The sequence below is a fragment of the Periplaneta americana genome, chromosome 11 (genome assembly GCF_040183065.1).
Source record: "Periplaneta americana isolate PAMFEO1 chromosome 11, P.americana_PAMFEO1_priV1, whole genome shotgun sequence".
Classification (NCBI taxonomy): Eukaryota; Metazoa; Arthropoda; class Insecta; order Blattodea; family Blattidae; genus Periplaneta; species Periplaneta americana.
In genome coordinates, this window is record NC_091127.1 from 156117443 (window position 1) to 156136126 (window position 18684).

At 35.8% G+C, this 18684-nt stretch overlaps 1 protein-coding gene across 3 annotated transcripts in view; it reads left to right on the forward strand.

Moving 5' to 3' along the window:
* Positions 1–18684, forward strand: part of LOC138709472 (1-acyl-sn-glycerol-3-phosphate acyltransferase beta-like) — a 146238-nt gene that overhangs the window by 117196 nt on the left and 10358 nt on the right. For 2 of the 3 annotated variants that reach the window (XM_069840259.1, XM_069840260.1), the window contains exons 2-3: positions 11352–11566; positions 13795–13931. In XM_069840259.1, the coding sequence (XP_069696360.1) occupies positions 11373–11566; positions 13795–13931 (331 nt within the window). In that variant the 5' untranslated portion in view covers positions 11352–11372. Of the gene's footprint in view, positions 1–6755; positions 6810–11351; positions 11567–13794; positions 13932–18684 lie in introns of those variants that run through there. The other variant, XM_069840258.1, reaches the window with a different exon arrangement.

Genomic DNA, 18684 nt, shown 5'->3' on the forward strand with positions numbered 1-18684 from the left:
TAACTGTGTACTGTAATGGATCTATTTCAGTATACTTTTTTTTATGAAAAATGGTTTCCCTAGCAACAAGTTTCTGAGTGAGAATTCTAACTTTCAAGGCCTAACAACAATGGCTATAAAAAAAACACGATCGTGCAAAAAATGTATTTGATTTTCAAGTAAAAATGTTTAATTTTATTAAACTAGCATAACAAATTAATCATACTTACTTACTTAATTACAAATGGCTTTTGAGGAACCCGAAGGTTCATTGCCGCCCTCACATAAGCCCGCCATCGATCCCTATCCTGTGCAAGATTAATCCAGTCTCTATCATCATATCCCACCTCCCCCAAATCCATTTTAATATTATCCTCCCATCTACGTCTCGGCCTCCCCAAAGGCATTTTTCCCTCCGGTCTCCCAACTAACACTCTATATGCATTTCTGGATTCGCCCATACGTGCTACATGCCCTGCTCATCTCAAACGTCTGGATTTAATGTTCCTAATTATGTCAGGTGAAGAATACAATGCGTGCAGTTCTGTGTTGTGTAACTTTCTCCATTCTCCTGTAACTTCATCCCGCTTAGCCCCAAATATTTTCCTAAGCACTTTATTCTCAAACACCCTTAACCTATGTTTCTTTCTCAGAGTGAGAGTCCAAGTTTCACAACCATACAGAAGAACCGGTAATATAACTGTTTTATAAATTCTAACTTTCAGATTTTTGGACAGCAGACTGGATGATAAGAGTTTCTCAACCGAATAATCACAGGCATTTCCCATATTTATTCTGCATTTAATTTCCTCCCGAGTGTCATTTATATTTGTTACTGTTGCTCCAAGATATTTGAATTTTTCCACCTCTTCGAAGGATAAATCTCCCATTTTTAATCATAGTCATCGCTGCAATCATGAACAGTGACAACACAGTCGTCATCTCCGTAACAGTCTCCTGCATGACCATCAAGACATGAAAATCACAGCCGTGTGTACCACGAGATTTAATCTGACTTGAGCGTTTTTATGGGAGTCGCGATAGTGGGGGACAGGATGCGACGGATGTCTCACAGCGGAGTGCCGTTGACTTGCATTCTGAGCGAACAGATGAGGGGAGCGACGCGCGATATCTCGGCCTCTTCTTATTGATTCGCCATCGGCGCGGCGCACGGGCCCACAGGGTGTGCAGCCTCAGGTGCGCCGCACACAGCGCGTCCGACATTATTTTTTTTGTCGCCAAGCTGGTAACACATTTCTTTGCAAATTCTACAACAATAGTAGAAATGAACACGTCAACACGCAGCTTTAGTACTTAATAAATATTCTGAGACATCCTGCTAATTGAACGAGGAAAACGCACTACAGGAAAACACAAACCGCAATAGAAGAAGGGAGTAAGCAGGATGCGAGACGGAAGGTTTTCGACGTTGGACGTCATCCAATGCAACCGAAAAGAAAATATAGAACTTATGAACAAGGCCAAGACAGGAAAGATAAAAATAATACAAATAATTTCCTTACTATGCATGTATGTATTTTTTATTTTAGTAGGTTATTTTACGACGCTTTATCAACATCTAAGGTTATTTAGCGTCTGAATGAGATGAAGGTGATAATGCCGGTGAAATGAATCCGGGGTCCAGCACCGAAAGTTACCCAGCATTTGCTCCTATTGGGTTGAGGGAAAACCCTGTATGTATATATGTATGTATGTATGTATGTATGTATGTATGTATGTATTTTTTATTTTAGTAGGTTATTTTACGACACTTTATCAACATCTAAGGTTATTTAGAGTCTGAATGAGATGAAGGTGATAATGCCGGTGAAATGAATCCGGGGTCCAGCACCGAAAGTTACCCAGCTGCTCCTATTGGGTTGAGGGAAAATCCTGTATGTATGTATGTATGTATGTATGTATGTATGTATGTATGTATGTATGTATGTATGCATGCATGTATGTACTTTTTATTTTAGTAGGTTATTTTACGACGCTTTATCAACATCTAAGGTTATTTAGCGTCTGAATGAGATGAAGGTGATAATGCCGGTGGAATGAATCCGGGGCCCAGCACTGAAAGTTACCCAGCATTTGCTCCTATTGGGTTGAGGGAAAACCCTGTATGTATGTATGTATGTATGTATGTATGTGGAGTCTAAGTATGTGTATATGTATGTACACTACCGGTCAAAAGTTTTCGATCAGCTATGAAAACAACTATATAGTTTATTTCAATGTACAAACACATCGGAAAAACTAAATAGACCAACAAAATAAATATTTTCTTTCTATATCATTATGATACGATAGAATATTCAAAACGAAATCCCTGTTTTAACCACAAATCCATAGTTGTGATAAGTGATCGAAAACTTTTGACCGGTAGTGTATGTATGTATGTATGTATGTATGTATGTATGTATGTATGTATGTAATGTATGTATTTTTTTATTTTAGTAGGTTATTTTACCACGCTTTATTAACATCTAAGGTTATTTAGCGTCTGAATGAGATGAAGGTGGTGCCGATGAAATGAATCCGAGGTCCAACACCGGAAGTTACCCAGCATTTGCTCCTATTGGGTTGAGGGAAAACCCTGTATGTATGTATGTATTTTTTTTATTTTAGTAGGTTATTTTACCACGCTTTATCAACATCTAAGGTTATTTAGCGTATGAATGAGATGAAGGTGATAATGCCGGTGAAATGAATCCGAGGTCCAGCACCGAAAGTTACCCAGCATTTGCTCATATTGGGTTGAGGGAAAACCCTGTATGTATGTATGTATGTATGTATGTATGTATGTATGTATGTATGTATGTATGTATGTATGTATGTATGTATGTATGTACACTACCGGTCAAAAGTTTTCGATCAGCTATGAAAACAACTATATACTTTATTTCAATGTACAAACACATCGGAGAAACTAAATAGACCAACAAAATAAATATTTTCTTTCTATAGCATTATGACAGTGACGTCAAAGCAAGCGCATTTTTCTCACGTTGACATTGTGCGCGGGCATCAAGCGCTAAGTATGGAAAGAGGAAGGGTTGTGTATATGAATAAGCAGCCTGTTGGATTACGAAAACAGTAGTGCACAAACTTCAAACGTAACGTGAAATTTTATGTCGTAATTTTTATATCGCTTCTTTCTGTTTGACATTATCTATATTGTCTGTTTTCTTAATATTGCACTTGTGTTTTAAATGTTAATAACATAATAAAGAGTTAAGAAGGAATATTCACTTAAATTCCATAGTAGTACAACTATACTGTACTAAATGGATAAATCACATCATTCATAAAGAAAGTGATAACCCAAAAGAGAGAGAGAGAGAGAGATTGAGTATGACATGATAAGTTGGAATTGAACTTGATGGTATCTTTAGCCTTATAAAAGTAATCAATAAACTAATCAAAACAATATTACAGTACAAAGCAAAGTTACCTAGGTGCTGTATATGTTTTAAGTGATACCAATATTCCATAACAAAACTCTTATCGCATTATGCTTTTAAGGTGATATTGGTGCGCAACTTCCTATTATCAGAATATTAAATTATTTTCTCGAAATCTGCTCAAGCTATAGAGCTGACATTTTTGCAACACATGAGCACATATCTTCTGTTTATGATGTAACCGTAGTTGCTTTGTTAATTAATTTCCTTACAAACACTTTCCATGAGAATATTTTAAAAATTTTCAATATACTATCTTCAGTAATACGTATATACGGTCTATTAGATTTACGAAAACATTTTTTCAGTACCTGTAAGGCTGCTAAATAAATAGGCCTATATCTGAAAATTTCACTTTTCTATAAAAGAATTTGAGAAAATATTTCTTTTGAATAAAAAAAAACTTGTGAAAAACCAGCAATAAAATTAAAACTTACATTCTTATAACGCAATTATAGCTACTTCTCAGACAAGTCTAAAAATTAACATGGATACAGTTTTAATAAGTTTTCTTCCCTTCATCTATTGAATCAGTGCTGGCCATCCCTGTATATATTGTAGCTCAACCAAGCGGCATATACTAGGCCTACCTCTTTCGTCTGTCTCTTTCCTTTCCGCTGTAAAGCGCTCAGGCTCTCCTGACCTCTAAAGCGCGCTTGCTCCTATGGGCATCAATTGACATGACTGCATTATGATATGATAGAATATTTAAAACGAAATTCCTGTTTTAACCACAAATCCATAGTTGTTACAGGTGATCGAAAACTTTTGACCGATAGTGTAGGTATGTATGTAATTGTATGTATGTATGTATGTATGTATTACTGAATATAATCTAAGCTAACATAGCTTGCTGTCGAGGTTGCATAATGTTTTTATTACAATTTTTCTTTGCCCTTTTCCAAAATGAAACTGTAGCCAGCAATATTCCTTACTTGAAGTTATTCTTTTTGTTTAATATTTAGCACTTTTAAGGCTCAATTTAATTAGTTATATTTTTTTAAGGTTGAAAGCATATACAGTGGACTCTCCTAAGTTCGACAGAACAGAATTGAAAGTTCTGACCAATAAGGGTAGTGGGTGTGGCAGGTGAAATGAATACAAATTCTTATTGGTTATCCACCAACGAATACAGTACTGTACTTGCATTTCCTGCCCGCCCCGAGACTTGTGTATGCGCTTCTAGTACCACAGTGGGTTTCGACAGTTCCGTCTCACAAACGGCACAATTCTCAAATAGAAAAAGAAGACTTCATTAATTTAAAATCAGTGATTAAATATGGATGTCCTAATCAATAAAATATTCTGTTTTCCTTTAACAAAAGTTTCACTACAAGACACAGGACCAATTTCCATTCAAATGGCAAACCCATTTCTTAGTGCCCGTATAGGGCCGCGTCTAATTCTCCTACGTAAGCAGTCGAACTATAGGATGTCGAACTTGATTTCTGTCGAACTTAAGAGCTTCCTCTGTATTCAGAATCTTTCGGGACCTGATTGAACGGTTAGCACGTCTAGCTGCGAAACCAGGTGGCCCGGGCTCGATTCCCGGTCGGGGCAAGTTATCTGGTTGAGGTTTTTTCCGGGGGTTTCCCTCAACCCAATATGAGCAAATGCTAGGTAACTTTCGGTGTTGGATCTCGGAATCATTTCACCGGCATTATCATGTCCATCTCATTCAGACGCTAAATAACCTAAGCTGTTGATAAAGCGTCGTAAAATAACCTACTAAAAAAAGAAAAAAAAACCTGATTGAAGGCAAAAAGCTTTCCCTGGTTTTTACATAGTCTATAGGAACACAACAAAAATAAAGCATTTGGACTTGTTTTTAAGAGTATTTAATACACTTCGTAAATTCTCAATGTTTATATACTGGGAAACAAATGCATAAGCAAAGAGCATCCCTCAAAGTGCACGCGCGCTATCTGTTGGTGCTATTCAAGATATCCCTATTAGGCCAGTGGTTCTCAAACTTTTTGAAGCCGCGGCCCACTTTTGGGCGAGATTTTCTTTTGCGTCCCCTCCACTCCCGTACCGGCACTTAACCCAATTCAAAAAATGCAAATTCTTGGAAAATTCAAAATTACGACAATTTTACTCGAAACAATTGGATGTCACCCGAATAACGGCCAAAATAGAAGCAATAGTGCAATAATAACATCATAGGCCTATATTAAGTAAACATCATACCTGATAGGGTACTTGAAACTATTACCACCATGGCGCTGCGGTAATAGTTCAACATAAAGCGGTAAATTCCATCAAAGGAAGAGCGTTGCAAACTCGTATTTTTAGGAAAATTTGTGAATACATGGGTTCGTTATATGAAAATATCCTTTATCACGTGAAAGTAAGATGACTTTCGTTGGGTGACGTGTTCGAAAGAGCAGAACTTTTAATGTAGCCTATCTGTCTTCGGACAGTTTACTAAACAACAACATAGGCCTTGTGTTCTGCCCAAGGGTAGGTCTTTCAATGCAAATCCAGCTTTTTCCTGTCTATCCTATTTTCTGCTTTTCTCTCGTCTCCGCATATGACTCATATATCTTAATATCGTCTATCGTCTGATATCTTTTTCTACCCCGAACTCTTCTCCCTACCAGTGCATCCTTCATCGAAGTTATGTTAAATGAATTAAATATTATCCAAGTCTTGAAGTATATACGCTGCATTCTTAACTGATTAACTTGGTAAGCTTTAAATGCGTCAAGAGGAAAGTAGGGTCACGACCAGATTTCTACCCAATCCTACAATCCCCATCTTTTTAGCCGGTTATTTAACGACACTGCATAAACTACTAGGTTATTTGGCGTCGATGAAATTGGTGGTAGCGAGGTGGTATTTGGCGAGATGAGTCGGAGGATTCGCCATATTGTGATTATCTTAAATTCGCCTTATAGTTGCAGAATACTTCGGAAAAAAACAACCAGATAATCAGCCCAAGCGAGTATTGAATCCAGGCCCGAGCTCTGGATCAGTAGTCAACACTCCAATCGCCCGAGATACGCCGGTGGCCTATAATATCATATATCATATATCACATCATATGTCGTATCGTATCATATATCATATCATACATGATATATCATATATCGTATATCATATCATATATCATATATTATACATGATATATCATATATCATATATCATATATGATATATCATATATCATATTTCATATCATATGTCATATACCATATATCATATATTATATAGCATATATCATATCATATATGATATATAATATATTATATAGCATATATCATATCATGTATGATATATAATATGATATGTCATATATTATATATCATATATTATATATCACATGTTAGTCATCTCCCGCGACAGACCAGCATTCTGTCCGGTAAGTAGCATACTAAAATTACCCTCTATTGGTAATTTTAGAGAAGAGAGATAGTTATGCAACTGTGCAGAACACATGAACACGGCAAGGGGAGGGGGAGAGAATAGCATCAGACAAAAAACTACCGCCATTACAGGGGCGATTATTCAGGTGAAGTAGGTGAAGTGTCACCTCACCTATTTACCTGTAAAACACAATTTTATCTCTTATTATAATTTAGTGTTAGTTATTACCGATACCGTATTTCTAAAATAAAAAAAAGTTTTCTTTTCAGTCGTTATGAATAGTGTTTAGTTGTATAAATAGTACCTGTAACCGTCCGCTGAATAGAATAATGTCAACTGTTACTTGCGCCGAACGGTATCTATTGGAACTTACAACATTTTAGAGATGAAATTATTTGGGCTCCCATTCTCATACAGCACTTGGTTTCCATGGTAACGTGACGTCACGTACTAAAGAAAGATTGCATGAGTGAAGTGCGTTTCTGTCTTTCAGTTACGGAGAACTGTCAGACATGTAGTTGGAGTAACCAGTTTGCAGGTCTAACGGTACTAACAATAGAGAAGGGTTGAAGCCAGTCTCCAAGGCCGGGGGCTATTATTTAAGGGCTGTGAAATTTTACAGTTCAGTATGTACTACCTGACTCGAGAATAGTATCCTCATTCCTTGTGTCCAAGAAGTCACCTCTGCAATGGTAAATTAGCTGGTTCTATGTTATTTTATCAGGAATACACCCCACATAGCTTTGCATAGAGATATACTCTCCACCCTCAGTTAAACTCAGGCATTTTATGAGGACATTGTAGACAGGCATGCGGCTTTAAAAGCTAGGAGGATTGACTTGGTATGCAAGAAATTGGGTGTCTTGAAATAAATTAATTTTCCTGTTTGCATGTGTTCTAGAACTAGTAAAATAGTAGGCCTAGTTAGTTTACGAATTGTAGGCCTACTCATTATATTGGTAAAATTGTTCATGCATTTGTGTATGTGAACAGCACTTCACATATTTTTTTACGACGAGCCGCTACTGCGCCATTATATAGTTTGTTTTGTTGGAGTTCTTCTTCTTATTTGGTATTACAGCCCAGGTGGGCCTTAACCCCCTCTATGGCTCTCTTCCATCCTTCTCTATCCATCGCCAACTCCCTCCAATTCCTTATTCCTAATCTATTCACATGCACTCGTACACAGTTCCACCATCTTGTTCTCGGTCTTCCTCTTAATCTGGAGTTTTGTTGGCGTTAGATAAATAAAATTATATTACATGTAAACTAAATCAACAAATACAAATAATTTTAATTAAATCAGTGTCGCAATACTGAAGTAGACTTCCACAATTCTCGAGAATATTTATACAGTGTGTCTGTTTATTTTTTTTTTTCTCAGGCGCCAAATGAATTTTTTTTTTCTTAAGCGCCAAATGAAAAATTATCTTTAAGTTCAAGAGGGAATTAATACTATCTTTCTTGTGACGTTGCTCATTAAGGAAATGTGAGTAACAATTTCATTTTTTAAATGGAACTTCGTACTTTTTATTCAGTGAACATTTAACTTCAAATCCTGTTCAAAAATGTGTCACAATGTGCCATTCAAATAAAAAACCCCTGAGAGATCCAAAAAAAATATGGAACTCATACTGTAGTCTACTTACTGCAAGTTCGAAGTAAAATGGCACTTTGTAGAACTTTGGTACTCCTAACAAACCAGAATATTTACATGACCTGCTCAAAGTGGTGGCTATTGGAATCAATGCATAATCACAAACTTTGGATGAATGACGCCCTAGTGTTGCCTATTGAATGAATGTATAAGCATCAATAATACTTTGCTGCATATCCTCTGATGGTGTTGGAATATTCCTAAAGACAGGAACATTGATGGGATGGGCTCTGGAATAAATAAACTGCGGACATACTGTACATACATACATGAATATAAAATAAAGTAGAATAAGGCATTTAAAAAATACCGATACATATTGTATTGTATCATTTAAGTTCAGTAGAAACGTTTCCTTAATTCCCCTGTCATTTATTGTTTCTGCGCAAGTGAACTTGGAATGATTTCCCGCACAGTATCTGGAATTTGTCACATTTCAGTCTGAGTCATTTTCCTGCCATTGATGCCTTGAATACTAAATAATGTTATTAAAACTGTTAGTTCTGTTATTTAATTAATTACGTATCTTTTTTTCTGAAAATTTTTTCCCTAGAATTCCATCATATCGGATCTATTCTTATATATGAAGAAATACCGTAGGCCTATGTATGACAATTATTTTTCTTGCTAAGTTTGAGAAATACAATTCCCAGACATTTTATAATGTTACTGTAAACATCAAGTAAAATAATATGTTTATAAAATTATTATATGTTGAAGTAACTTTCGTAATTGTAACTCATAAATACGATTAATTAAAACGCAACAATGTAATTTATGGCCTTTTTTGTAACATGCTTAATGTGATATGCTAACGCAATTTTTTCCTGGTTTCTATACTTACATTACCATTATTGTTGTTGTTATTATTATTATTATTATTATTATTATTATTATTATTATTATTATTATTATTATTATTGTTGTTGTTGTTAGTAGCAGCAGTAGTAGTAGTAGTAGTAGTAGTAGTAGTAGTAGTAGTAGTAGTAGTAGTAGTAGTAGTAGTAGTAGTAGTAGTAGTAGTAGTAATATGGAAAAGTGTGAAAATATTTTGAAAAGTGTGAAAACAGTTGGACAATTTGTAAACAGATGAGTAAGTTTGAAAACAGTTGGACAAGTTTGAAAATGGTTTGAGAAGTTTAAAAACGGTTTGAGAAATTTGAAAACGGTTTGAGAAGTTGGAAAACGGTGTGAGAAGTTAGAGAATGGTTTGAAAAGTTGGAAAAGGGTTTCAGAATTTCGGAAACGGTTTGAAGTTAGAAAACGGTTTGAAAGCAGTTCGAAAAGTTTGGAAGCAGTTTGGAAAGTTTGAAAGCAGTTCGAAAACGATTCGAAAAGTTTGAAAACGGTTTGACAAGTTTGAAAAGCGTTTGTAAAGTTTGAAAACGGTTTGATAAGTCTGAAAACGGTTTGGTAAGTTTGAAAACGATTTGGTAAGTTTGAAAACGGTTTGGTAAGTTTGAAAATGGTTTGGTAAGTTTGAAAACGATTTGATAGGTTTGAAATCGGTTTAAAAAGTTTGAAATCGGTTTGAAAAGTTCGAGAACGTTTGGAAAGTTTGAAAAAACTGTTTGAGAAGTTTGGCAACGGTTTGAGAAGTTTGACAATGGTTTGAAAAGTTTGACAACGGTTTGAGAAGTTTGACGATGGTTTGAAAAGTTTGAAAGAAACGGTTTGAAAAAAAAAAGGTTTGAAAAGTTTGAAAAAAACTGTTTGAGAAGTTTGAAAAGAACAGCTTGTAATGTTTGAAAAAAAAAACAGTTTGAAATGTGTGAAAAAAACAGTTTGAGAATTTTTGAAAAACAGTTTGACAAGATTTGAGAACGGTTTGATAGGTTTGAGAACGATCTGAGAAATTTGAGAACGGTTTGGAAAGTTTGAGAACGGGTTGGAAAAGTTTGACAACGGCTTGAAATGTTTGACAAAAACTGTTTGAAAAGTTAAAAAAAAAAAAAAAAAAAAAAATTGAAAAGTTTGAAAAAACTGTTTGAAATTTTGAAAAAAAAAACGGTTTGAAAAGTTAAAAAAACGGTTTGAAGAGTTTGAAAAAAACAGTTTGAGAAGTTTGACAACAGTTTGAAAAGTTTGAAGAAAAGGGTTGAAAAGTTTGAAAAAAAAAAACAGTTTGAAAAGTTTGTAAAAACGGTTAGAAGAGTTTGAAAGAAACGGTTTGAAAAGTTTGGAAAAAAAAACGGTTTGGAAAGTTTGGAAAAAAAAAGGTTTGTAAAAGTAAAAAGAAAAAAAACGATTTGAGAAGTTTGAAAACGGTTTGAGAGGTCTGAAACTGTTTGAGAGGTCTGAAAACTGTTTGATGGGTCTGAAAACGGTTTGAAAGTTGGAAAACGGGTTAGAATACATATTATCCAATTGGATCTAGTTCAATTTTGACTACAAATATATTAAATTTATTTTTAATTAAGGCTGTAAGGAGGCGTGGCATTTAAAGAGCTGTCAATATTATTTTTCCATCAAAAAATTATTTTTTACAAATTTCTGATTACAACTCTAGTAACTTTTTGTTATAAAGTTGCTAAATACCATTTACACAATAATGACATTTTTTTCTAAATGTTGAAACAAAATTGTCGTGTAATTAATAGATTATGCTCTTGTGTGGCCTGGCGAAGTTTGATAAATGTATGTAGGCGCATATGATCTACAGTCTGGTTCGCAGTGATGAAGTTTCCAAAAAGAAAAACAATTGTGTAAGTCTTGGGAAACGAACTCATGTTCACTTAAGCTCGCAACCAGTACCAGAAATTGTAAATACCGGTATTCCATGATTTATAAGCCAACTGACTTCAATAATGAATAAATCATTCTGCAGTACAAATTAAATTTATAAAACAGTAATTGAAATCTTTCTTTTTAATGTTGCAGACTCGAGGACTTCTGTCTAACATGGCCATGCTGAGTGGTGGGGGTATGACAGAGCTTTTTGCTGCTGCCATTTTGCTGCTCGTGTTTCTGTACCATGTCAGCAATGTGTTCCGCTACTACTTCAAGTTTACAGTTTTCATTATTACATCTCTGGGATGTGCTTCTATATTCATCCCTCTGATGTTGTGGCGACCAAGGAGTTACAAAAATGCTCTGTAAGTTATATAAACTTAAAATTAGGTAGCTATTAATATAATAGTATCATTATACGCATGTCAGTACACATGCAAAAATGATCTATCGATAAGCAATTTTATTTGAATATCATCATCACTCCTATCACCACTACCACCATCATTACAATCCACATTCATCATATTGCTTGTATTTCTATGCCATTTAAAACAACATTACATGCGTAAATTTTCCTATACATACAGGGTGTTTAAAAATACACGGCAAAATTTCAGGGATGGATTCCACACATGTGGTGGATCAAAAAAATGTTACTTAAACATGAATCCGGAAATTAATAATTATTGAGATATCAGATATTTGTTGGAAGATATTGCACTAGCAGTCCGGCAGGAGATGTACGAGGCGCATCCAGAAAGTAAGTTTCCCGATTTTTTCCCGTTGAAAGCAAACGTAATTAGCTGTGTCAATTGCGCATGCGTAACAGATCTATGACGTATCAATCATATGCCAGCCAGACAAGTCCCGCCTGGTGCCAGTAGCTTGGCAGCAATGGTCCGAAATGGAAGCTCTTATTCCTTCTCCCGCCGCCTGCGAGGTTCGGTCGGTGATAAAGTTCTTTAATGCACAAAGCATTGTGCCAATTGAAATTCATCGGCAGCTCTGTCAGGTCTATGGGCTGAACATCATGAGTAAGTAGATGGTGCGTCGCTGGTGTAGGCAGTTTTCCGAAGGTCGTCAAAGTGTTCATGATGAAGAGCACAGTGGGCGACCGTCCCTCATCAATGATGATCGTGTTGAGCTGGTGCGGCAGTGCATCATGGAGAACCATCGTTTCACGGTTACGGAGCTGAACAGCCATTTTCCGCAGATATCGCGATCCTTGTTGCATGAGATTGTCACTAAGCACCTACTGTTCAAAAAAGTGTGTGCCAGGTGGGTGCCGAAAAACCTGACACCCGAATACAAAATGCAATGTTTAGGAGCAGCACTGACATTTCTACATGGTATCACGATGACGGCGACGAGTTCCTCGACAGGATCGTCATGGGCGATGAGACTTGGATTTCGCACTTCACCCCGGAAACCAAGCAGCAGTCAATGCATTGGCGGCATAGTGGATCTCCGGTCAGGACGAAATTCAAACAGACGCTGTCGGTACGGAAAGTGATGTGCACGGTGTTCTGGGACAGGAAGGGCATTCTGCTCATTGACTTCCTTCCAAGAGGTGAAACAGTGAATGCTGACCGTTACTGTGAAACACTGCGAAAATTGCGACGTGCCATTCAAAACAAGAGGCGTGGAATGCTTACTGCAGGTGTTGTGCTCCTCCATGACAATGCTCGTCCACATACAGCTTGGCGCACAGCAGCTGTTTTGATGGAATTTGGCTGGGAGTTACTTGATCATCCACCCTACAGTCCTGATCTTGCTCCCAGCGATTTTCACGTTTTCTTGCACCTCAAGAAATTCCTGTCCTCCGGTGAGCGTTTTGGCAGTGACGAAGAGCTGAAGACATGTGTCACACACTGGTTCCATTCACAGGTGGCAGAGTTCTATGACAGAGGGATACAAAAGTTGATCCCACGATACGACAAGTGTCTCAATTCTGATGGTGGCTATGTTGAAAAATAGCTGAAACATTGATGTACCTGTTGCCAATAAATGTTTTCCTGAAAGTGTGTGTTATTTTTTTTTTAAATAGAGAAACTTACTTTCTGGATGCGCCTTGTACTACAAGCACATTTTAATTTTAATGTCCCTGAACACCTGGATGAACGTTATCCTGCTCTCTGGATAGGTAGAGGTGGACCAATTGTTTGGCCTCCACACTCACCTAATCTAAACGCATTGGATTTTTTTTTTTTTTTTTTGTGGGGGTATTTAAAGTCGTTGGTATACTCAACTGCTATGGAAGATGAAGCAACATTTCATGCAAGAATTGTGCGGAGTTGTCAAACAATATGTACAACAACAGGCATTTTTAAGCATGTTCATACCTCAGTGAGATAACGAGCAGAAGCCCACAGTATGGCAGAGGTGTGGCATTTGGAACAGTGTAGGCTGTGTCACTTTGTTTTATTCCTTTGTCCACGTGCAACTCAATAATGATTTGTGTTACCCATAACAAAAGTGAGTTTAACAACAATTGCATATTGAAAAATAAATTTCAGTGCCTAATTTGTTTACTGAAATTGGAGTAACTGTCAAATAATAACACATATTTAACACCTTACTTTTATTCCAGCATTCCAGCATGGTGTGAGAGGCAGCTTGCCAAGTTACTCCTGGGTCTTACGTTTGAAGTAAGAGGACATGAGAACATCGTTCAAGATTCAGGAAGTGTCGTACTTATCAACCATCAGAGTGCATTGGATATTATTGGTGAGATTTTTAGAAACAACAAATTCTGTTCCAACAACAACTATTAATATGGAATCAATTAACACAAATCATAATGAATGTCATTATTTTATGCACTGTATATTAGTCACAATTATTGTGTCAGTAATGACATTGATTGATCGATCAATTGATTGATTGATTCATTCATTCATTGTTTTTTGCCCAAGACAGGTCTTTCATTATTAACCCAGCCTTCTCCAATCTTCCTTTTTTCCACCTTTCTCTTAGTTTCTGCTTACATTAAAGGACGACAAATTTTGTATTATTCTGGAAAAGTTCCTAAAAGAAATTAGGTTCGAGCTCTTGTACATCTAATCATAATCATAATCATTTATTACATCCACTGATCATATACATGATATGGGACATGTCATATTTACAAACTAATAATTAATTACATAATATACATAAGAGTAATAACTATAATTAAATGCAACACAAATACAAATATAAAAAACTTGGAATTTGATTGAAGAAAACTACAGGTCGGTCGATTTCGGCTATAAGTCCCGTTTGCAGTATTCCTTGAAGTCAGGAGCCAATTTCAACCATCGCGTCTTTCATGAGAAGACATACTTCTCGAAGTCAGGATTTGGAAAAGAGGAAGTAAAGTTTTTTGATGTAAGGCGTTCTTTTTCTATTCAGTTATGACAATTTTCAATAAATTCATTCATATTGTAAAAGCAGTTTTTGATTAAAATTTTATAAAGAGCTTTCTTAAATTTCTGATGTGCAGATATTTCTTTAAGATAATTTGGTAGGCTATTGTACATAAGAAGACCAGCATGAATGAAACTGTTTTTATATAGAGTTATGTTAAAACTTTCAATAAAAATATTGTCTTTATTTCTTGTATTGTACTGGTGTGTGTCTGAATTTGTAGGAAAGCTATGCAAATTATATTTGATAAAATTTAAGGCTTTATAAATATAAATACAGGGTAATGGCAAGATATGTAATTTTTTGAAGAATGGTCTGCAGCTGGTAGTTTGAGACACTTGAACTATGGCTCTAATAGCTCTCTTTTGTAGTTTAAATATTTGGATTGCATTGGGTGAATTACCCCAAAAGATTATACCATACGTTAGGAAAGAGTGAAAATATGCAAAGTACAAGTCTATGGTAACTATATTAGCAGTGAGAAAATTTCCCATAATATACCGGTATCTTCTCCATAATCAATTTTCTCATTTCTTCACAACAAGTATGTATCAAATCTGAGTTTATACCTTCTATAGTTAAAATAATGATTACCAATGGCCCGCAACCCGCTTGAAGGCAATGCAACACGCAGTAAATTGTCTCCCACCTCAGTTCAGTCTCTCAAGTTTCACACAGGGGCGGCCCATCCTTATGTGCTACAGTGCTACAGCACAATGATATTTTTTGCTCAAATAAAGTGTTTGCAGTACCATAGTATTTGATCTGCCATTTGACAATTTCCCGTGGTTATGTTCATGACGCGTTATAAAGTGTTTAGTCTTCGCTCTTCGCTCTTTGGTGCCTCAGGGGGTTCGTTGTGCTACTCAAAACTTACATGATAATGTAGACAGTTATTGCGCATGTGCGAAGCTGAAATAACTGCTCTTATTGGCTATTTTTAAGCGGGGAAGTGCTGTAGTCAGCTTCAGCACAACACAGCTTGGAGATTGCAAAAGTAAAGCGTAAGGAAAGAATGCTTGTTTGTGGAGGAACTCGGAACTATGTACAATATATTTGGTAATTCAAATGTTCGACTGCTGCTGCCATCTAACAGTTTTTTGAGGTTCCTCCTGAATCAATCAGCAAGCGACGGAAAATTGAATCCCAGAAAATTGATGCCAAGGAGGTATGTAACCGTATAATTCAGGAAACTACTCATCGTTTCCAATCTTTAAGCTACCTAGACGCAACAAAATTGTTAAACAGCGAATTTTTGACAATTTTTTGCATAATTTTCCTGAACGCGAACTTGAAGTTGCTATCAACAGCTATACTGTACTGAACAAAAGAATGTTAAAGACACAACTTTGAGTTCTATACGGAAGATCCGACTTCCGAAATATAGATGGCTGTTCAATTGTTACAAAACATAGTCTCCAACAATTCACGGGATCCATTCTGTGAAGTAACGAAGTTGTTAAATATTTTGGTTACAACACCAATGACCACTGCTGAGCCAGAAAGATGTTTTTCTTGCTTGAAACGCATAAAAACGTTTTTAAGGAACACTATGTCCCAGGATCGCCTCACTGCTCTTGCAATACTATCAATAGAAAAGAGTATAATGCCCAGGATGGAGAGATTTAACGTTTAACACCAGGGTAATTGACAAGTTCTGCAGTAGGAAGGAACTCCATATTTCGTCACTAGGCGAGTCTCAAATTAAGATAAATGCATATAAGTATATACAGTAAGCCGATATAGAGATTGTAGCACACTCATTATTTTGATCACCAGCCGCTACTGGTTTCACATCAACATTTAAAGAACATTCAAAGATTGATATCGTTAATCTCCCACACTACAAAATATGATAGTCTTTACATCTAAAACTTTTCACTTTCCATCCATATATCTGTCTCTTGAAGACAGTCACGAACTTCAACATATACGATGAAAATGCACTTTAAATAAATAGGTTATACGTAATCATCAATGCCGAGTATCAGGGAATACCAAAAACCAAGCGAAATAAGGAAATACTAATTATACTTGGCTCGGAAACATGACGGCCTCTCTTCTTGGAATTGGTAATCCCTCATAAACCCCCATCCTCTACTCAACCCCTAGCCGCGTGGCAGGAATACAATAGATCCCAGCATTGCCAAATCTAGTAGTCATTGCCTCTACCTGTTGGCTTTCACCCATTCTCAGTGTCTTTGTCGGCATGTTGTTTTATACCGTTGTATGCTTCAATATGTATAATATTTATTCCGGCCATGAGTAATGAGTGTTGAGCAGATGATCCGCAGCCAGGCCTCCTGATACACCTGAAGATCCAGGACCATCACGACAAGAACAACAAATAACACCGTCGAAGAAAACAGAATATCTTATTTGCAGAGGAGCATAGCTAAGAAAACAAAGTGTTAGAATTGTGTCTAACGTTAGAAATTCTATCCATAAAGTAATCGAAAGTTCAGGCAGTTTAATAAGTATAAATCTTAATCACTTAACATCGGACGCAACCGGCGGAGTTGGATATATGGGCTTAGAAATTAAGAATTGCGGTTCACCAACTAAGGAGAAAATAAACAAATTAAAACAGAATTCGGTAAGATAGACGATTTAAAAGTGATTTACTTCGCCGAACAGTATGTGAACAGTACGCGAAAGAGATATCACCAACAGCAACATCGTCCTTAGCAACCTAAATAATGACATTATTCACAGCAGTGCTTGAAAGTTTTCTAACTCACAGCAGTGAATTAAATGTTTTTAAATCACTCTACATGACAACCAACATATTAGCAATAGTAAAATGAATATATATGAACTTCTTCGCCAACAACACAGTACAAAGAAACTCCCTGCCATTTAAAATTAAATTTACATACCAGTAATGAATAAAATATTGTATAGCATACTAGAGTAAACAGATTTTATGCGTTCGTGGAAATTATCACCCAAGGCGAAGCTGATAAAATCTAACTTTACTCTTTTGTACTATAAATTCTATAACTATTCAATGATCACATTTTCAGAAAATTTTACCAGCGCAACATTCTTAATTAAGTATAAAATTCTGGAACTTCAATAACATGAGAATTTAACACTTAATATAGAAGTCTGCATTTTTTTTGTTTATTTAGGAAAAACATGTTAGTGAAAATATAAATATAAAGTGTTTTTAAAATAAGTTTGTTCATTTTTATACCAATTTTGTTTTAATAATTATAAATTAAGGTATATTTACAAAGATAATATAGTCTTTCTGAAAATCGCGGTTTCACGGAACACAGTTTGAAAAACTTTCGCAAATCACAATGACTTCAAGAATTGGCAACTCGGCTAAGGGTTTATCCCTTGCGCGTGCCTGCAGTTAACTGGTGAAGGGGCTGAGGGAAGGTCGTCATGTTTTCGTGCGAAGTATACCAGGATAGTTACTGTAATTTCAGAAAACCAAATTTATTTACAATGAACAAAAGAAAAACGTGTATCATACTTACAGGCCTAGATATGATTTTAAAGCATTACCTAATTTAGTTTTTTATTCTATATGTCTAAAATCACAATGTTTATATTATGTTTGTCGTAATAGGTACAGAATTAAATTACGCTAATTAACTTAGTTAATTTACCTAGATAGTTAGTGAACGACCATAATATGCCGAGCAAAAAACAGTGTGATTAAAAGTTAACTGTTGTAATACGTACAGTAGATAACATAATTGTTATTCACTGTAGATATGTTGCATGGCAGGATGGTGATGATGATGATGATGATGATGATGATGATGATGATTGATGATGATGATGATGATGATGATGATGATGATGATGATGATGATGATGATGATGATGATGATTTAATTTATCTACAACAAATAACATAAAAGCGTAGTTTCCATTCCTCCTCCACAATCCAATGACTGGAGTACCTAGTGGAAGAAAGTGAAAGAATCTGCATCAAGAGTGATTGCACAAATTGACGATTAAAATTTAATTCTGTGACTGATTATAAACAGAAAATAATAATGAAATGGTTTCTTGCAGCGCAGTGCTCGTTATAACGAAATTGATCTTAAAA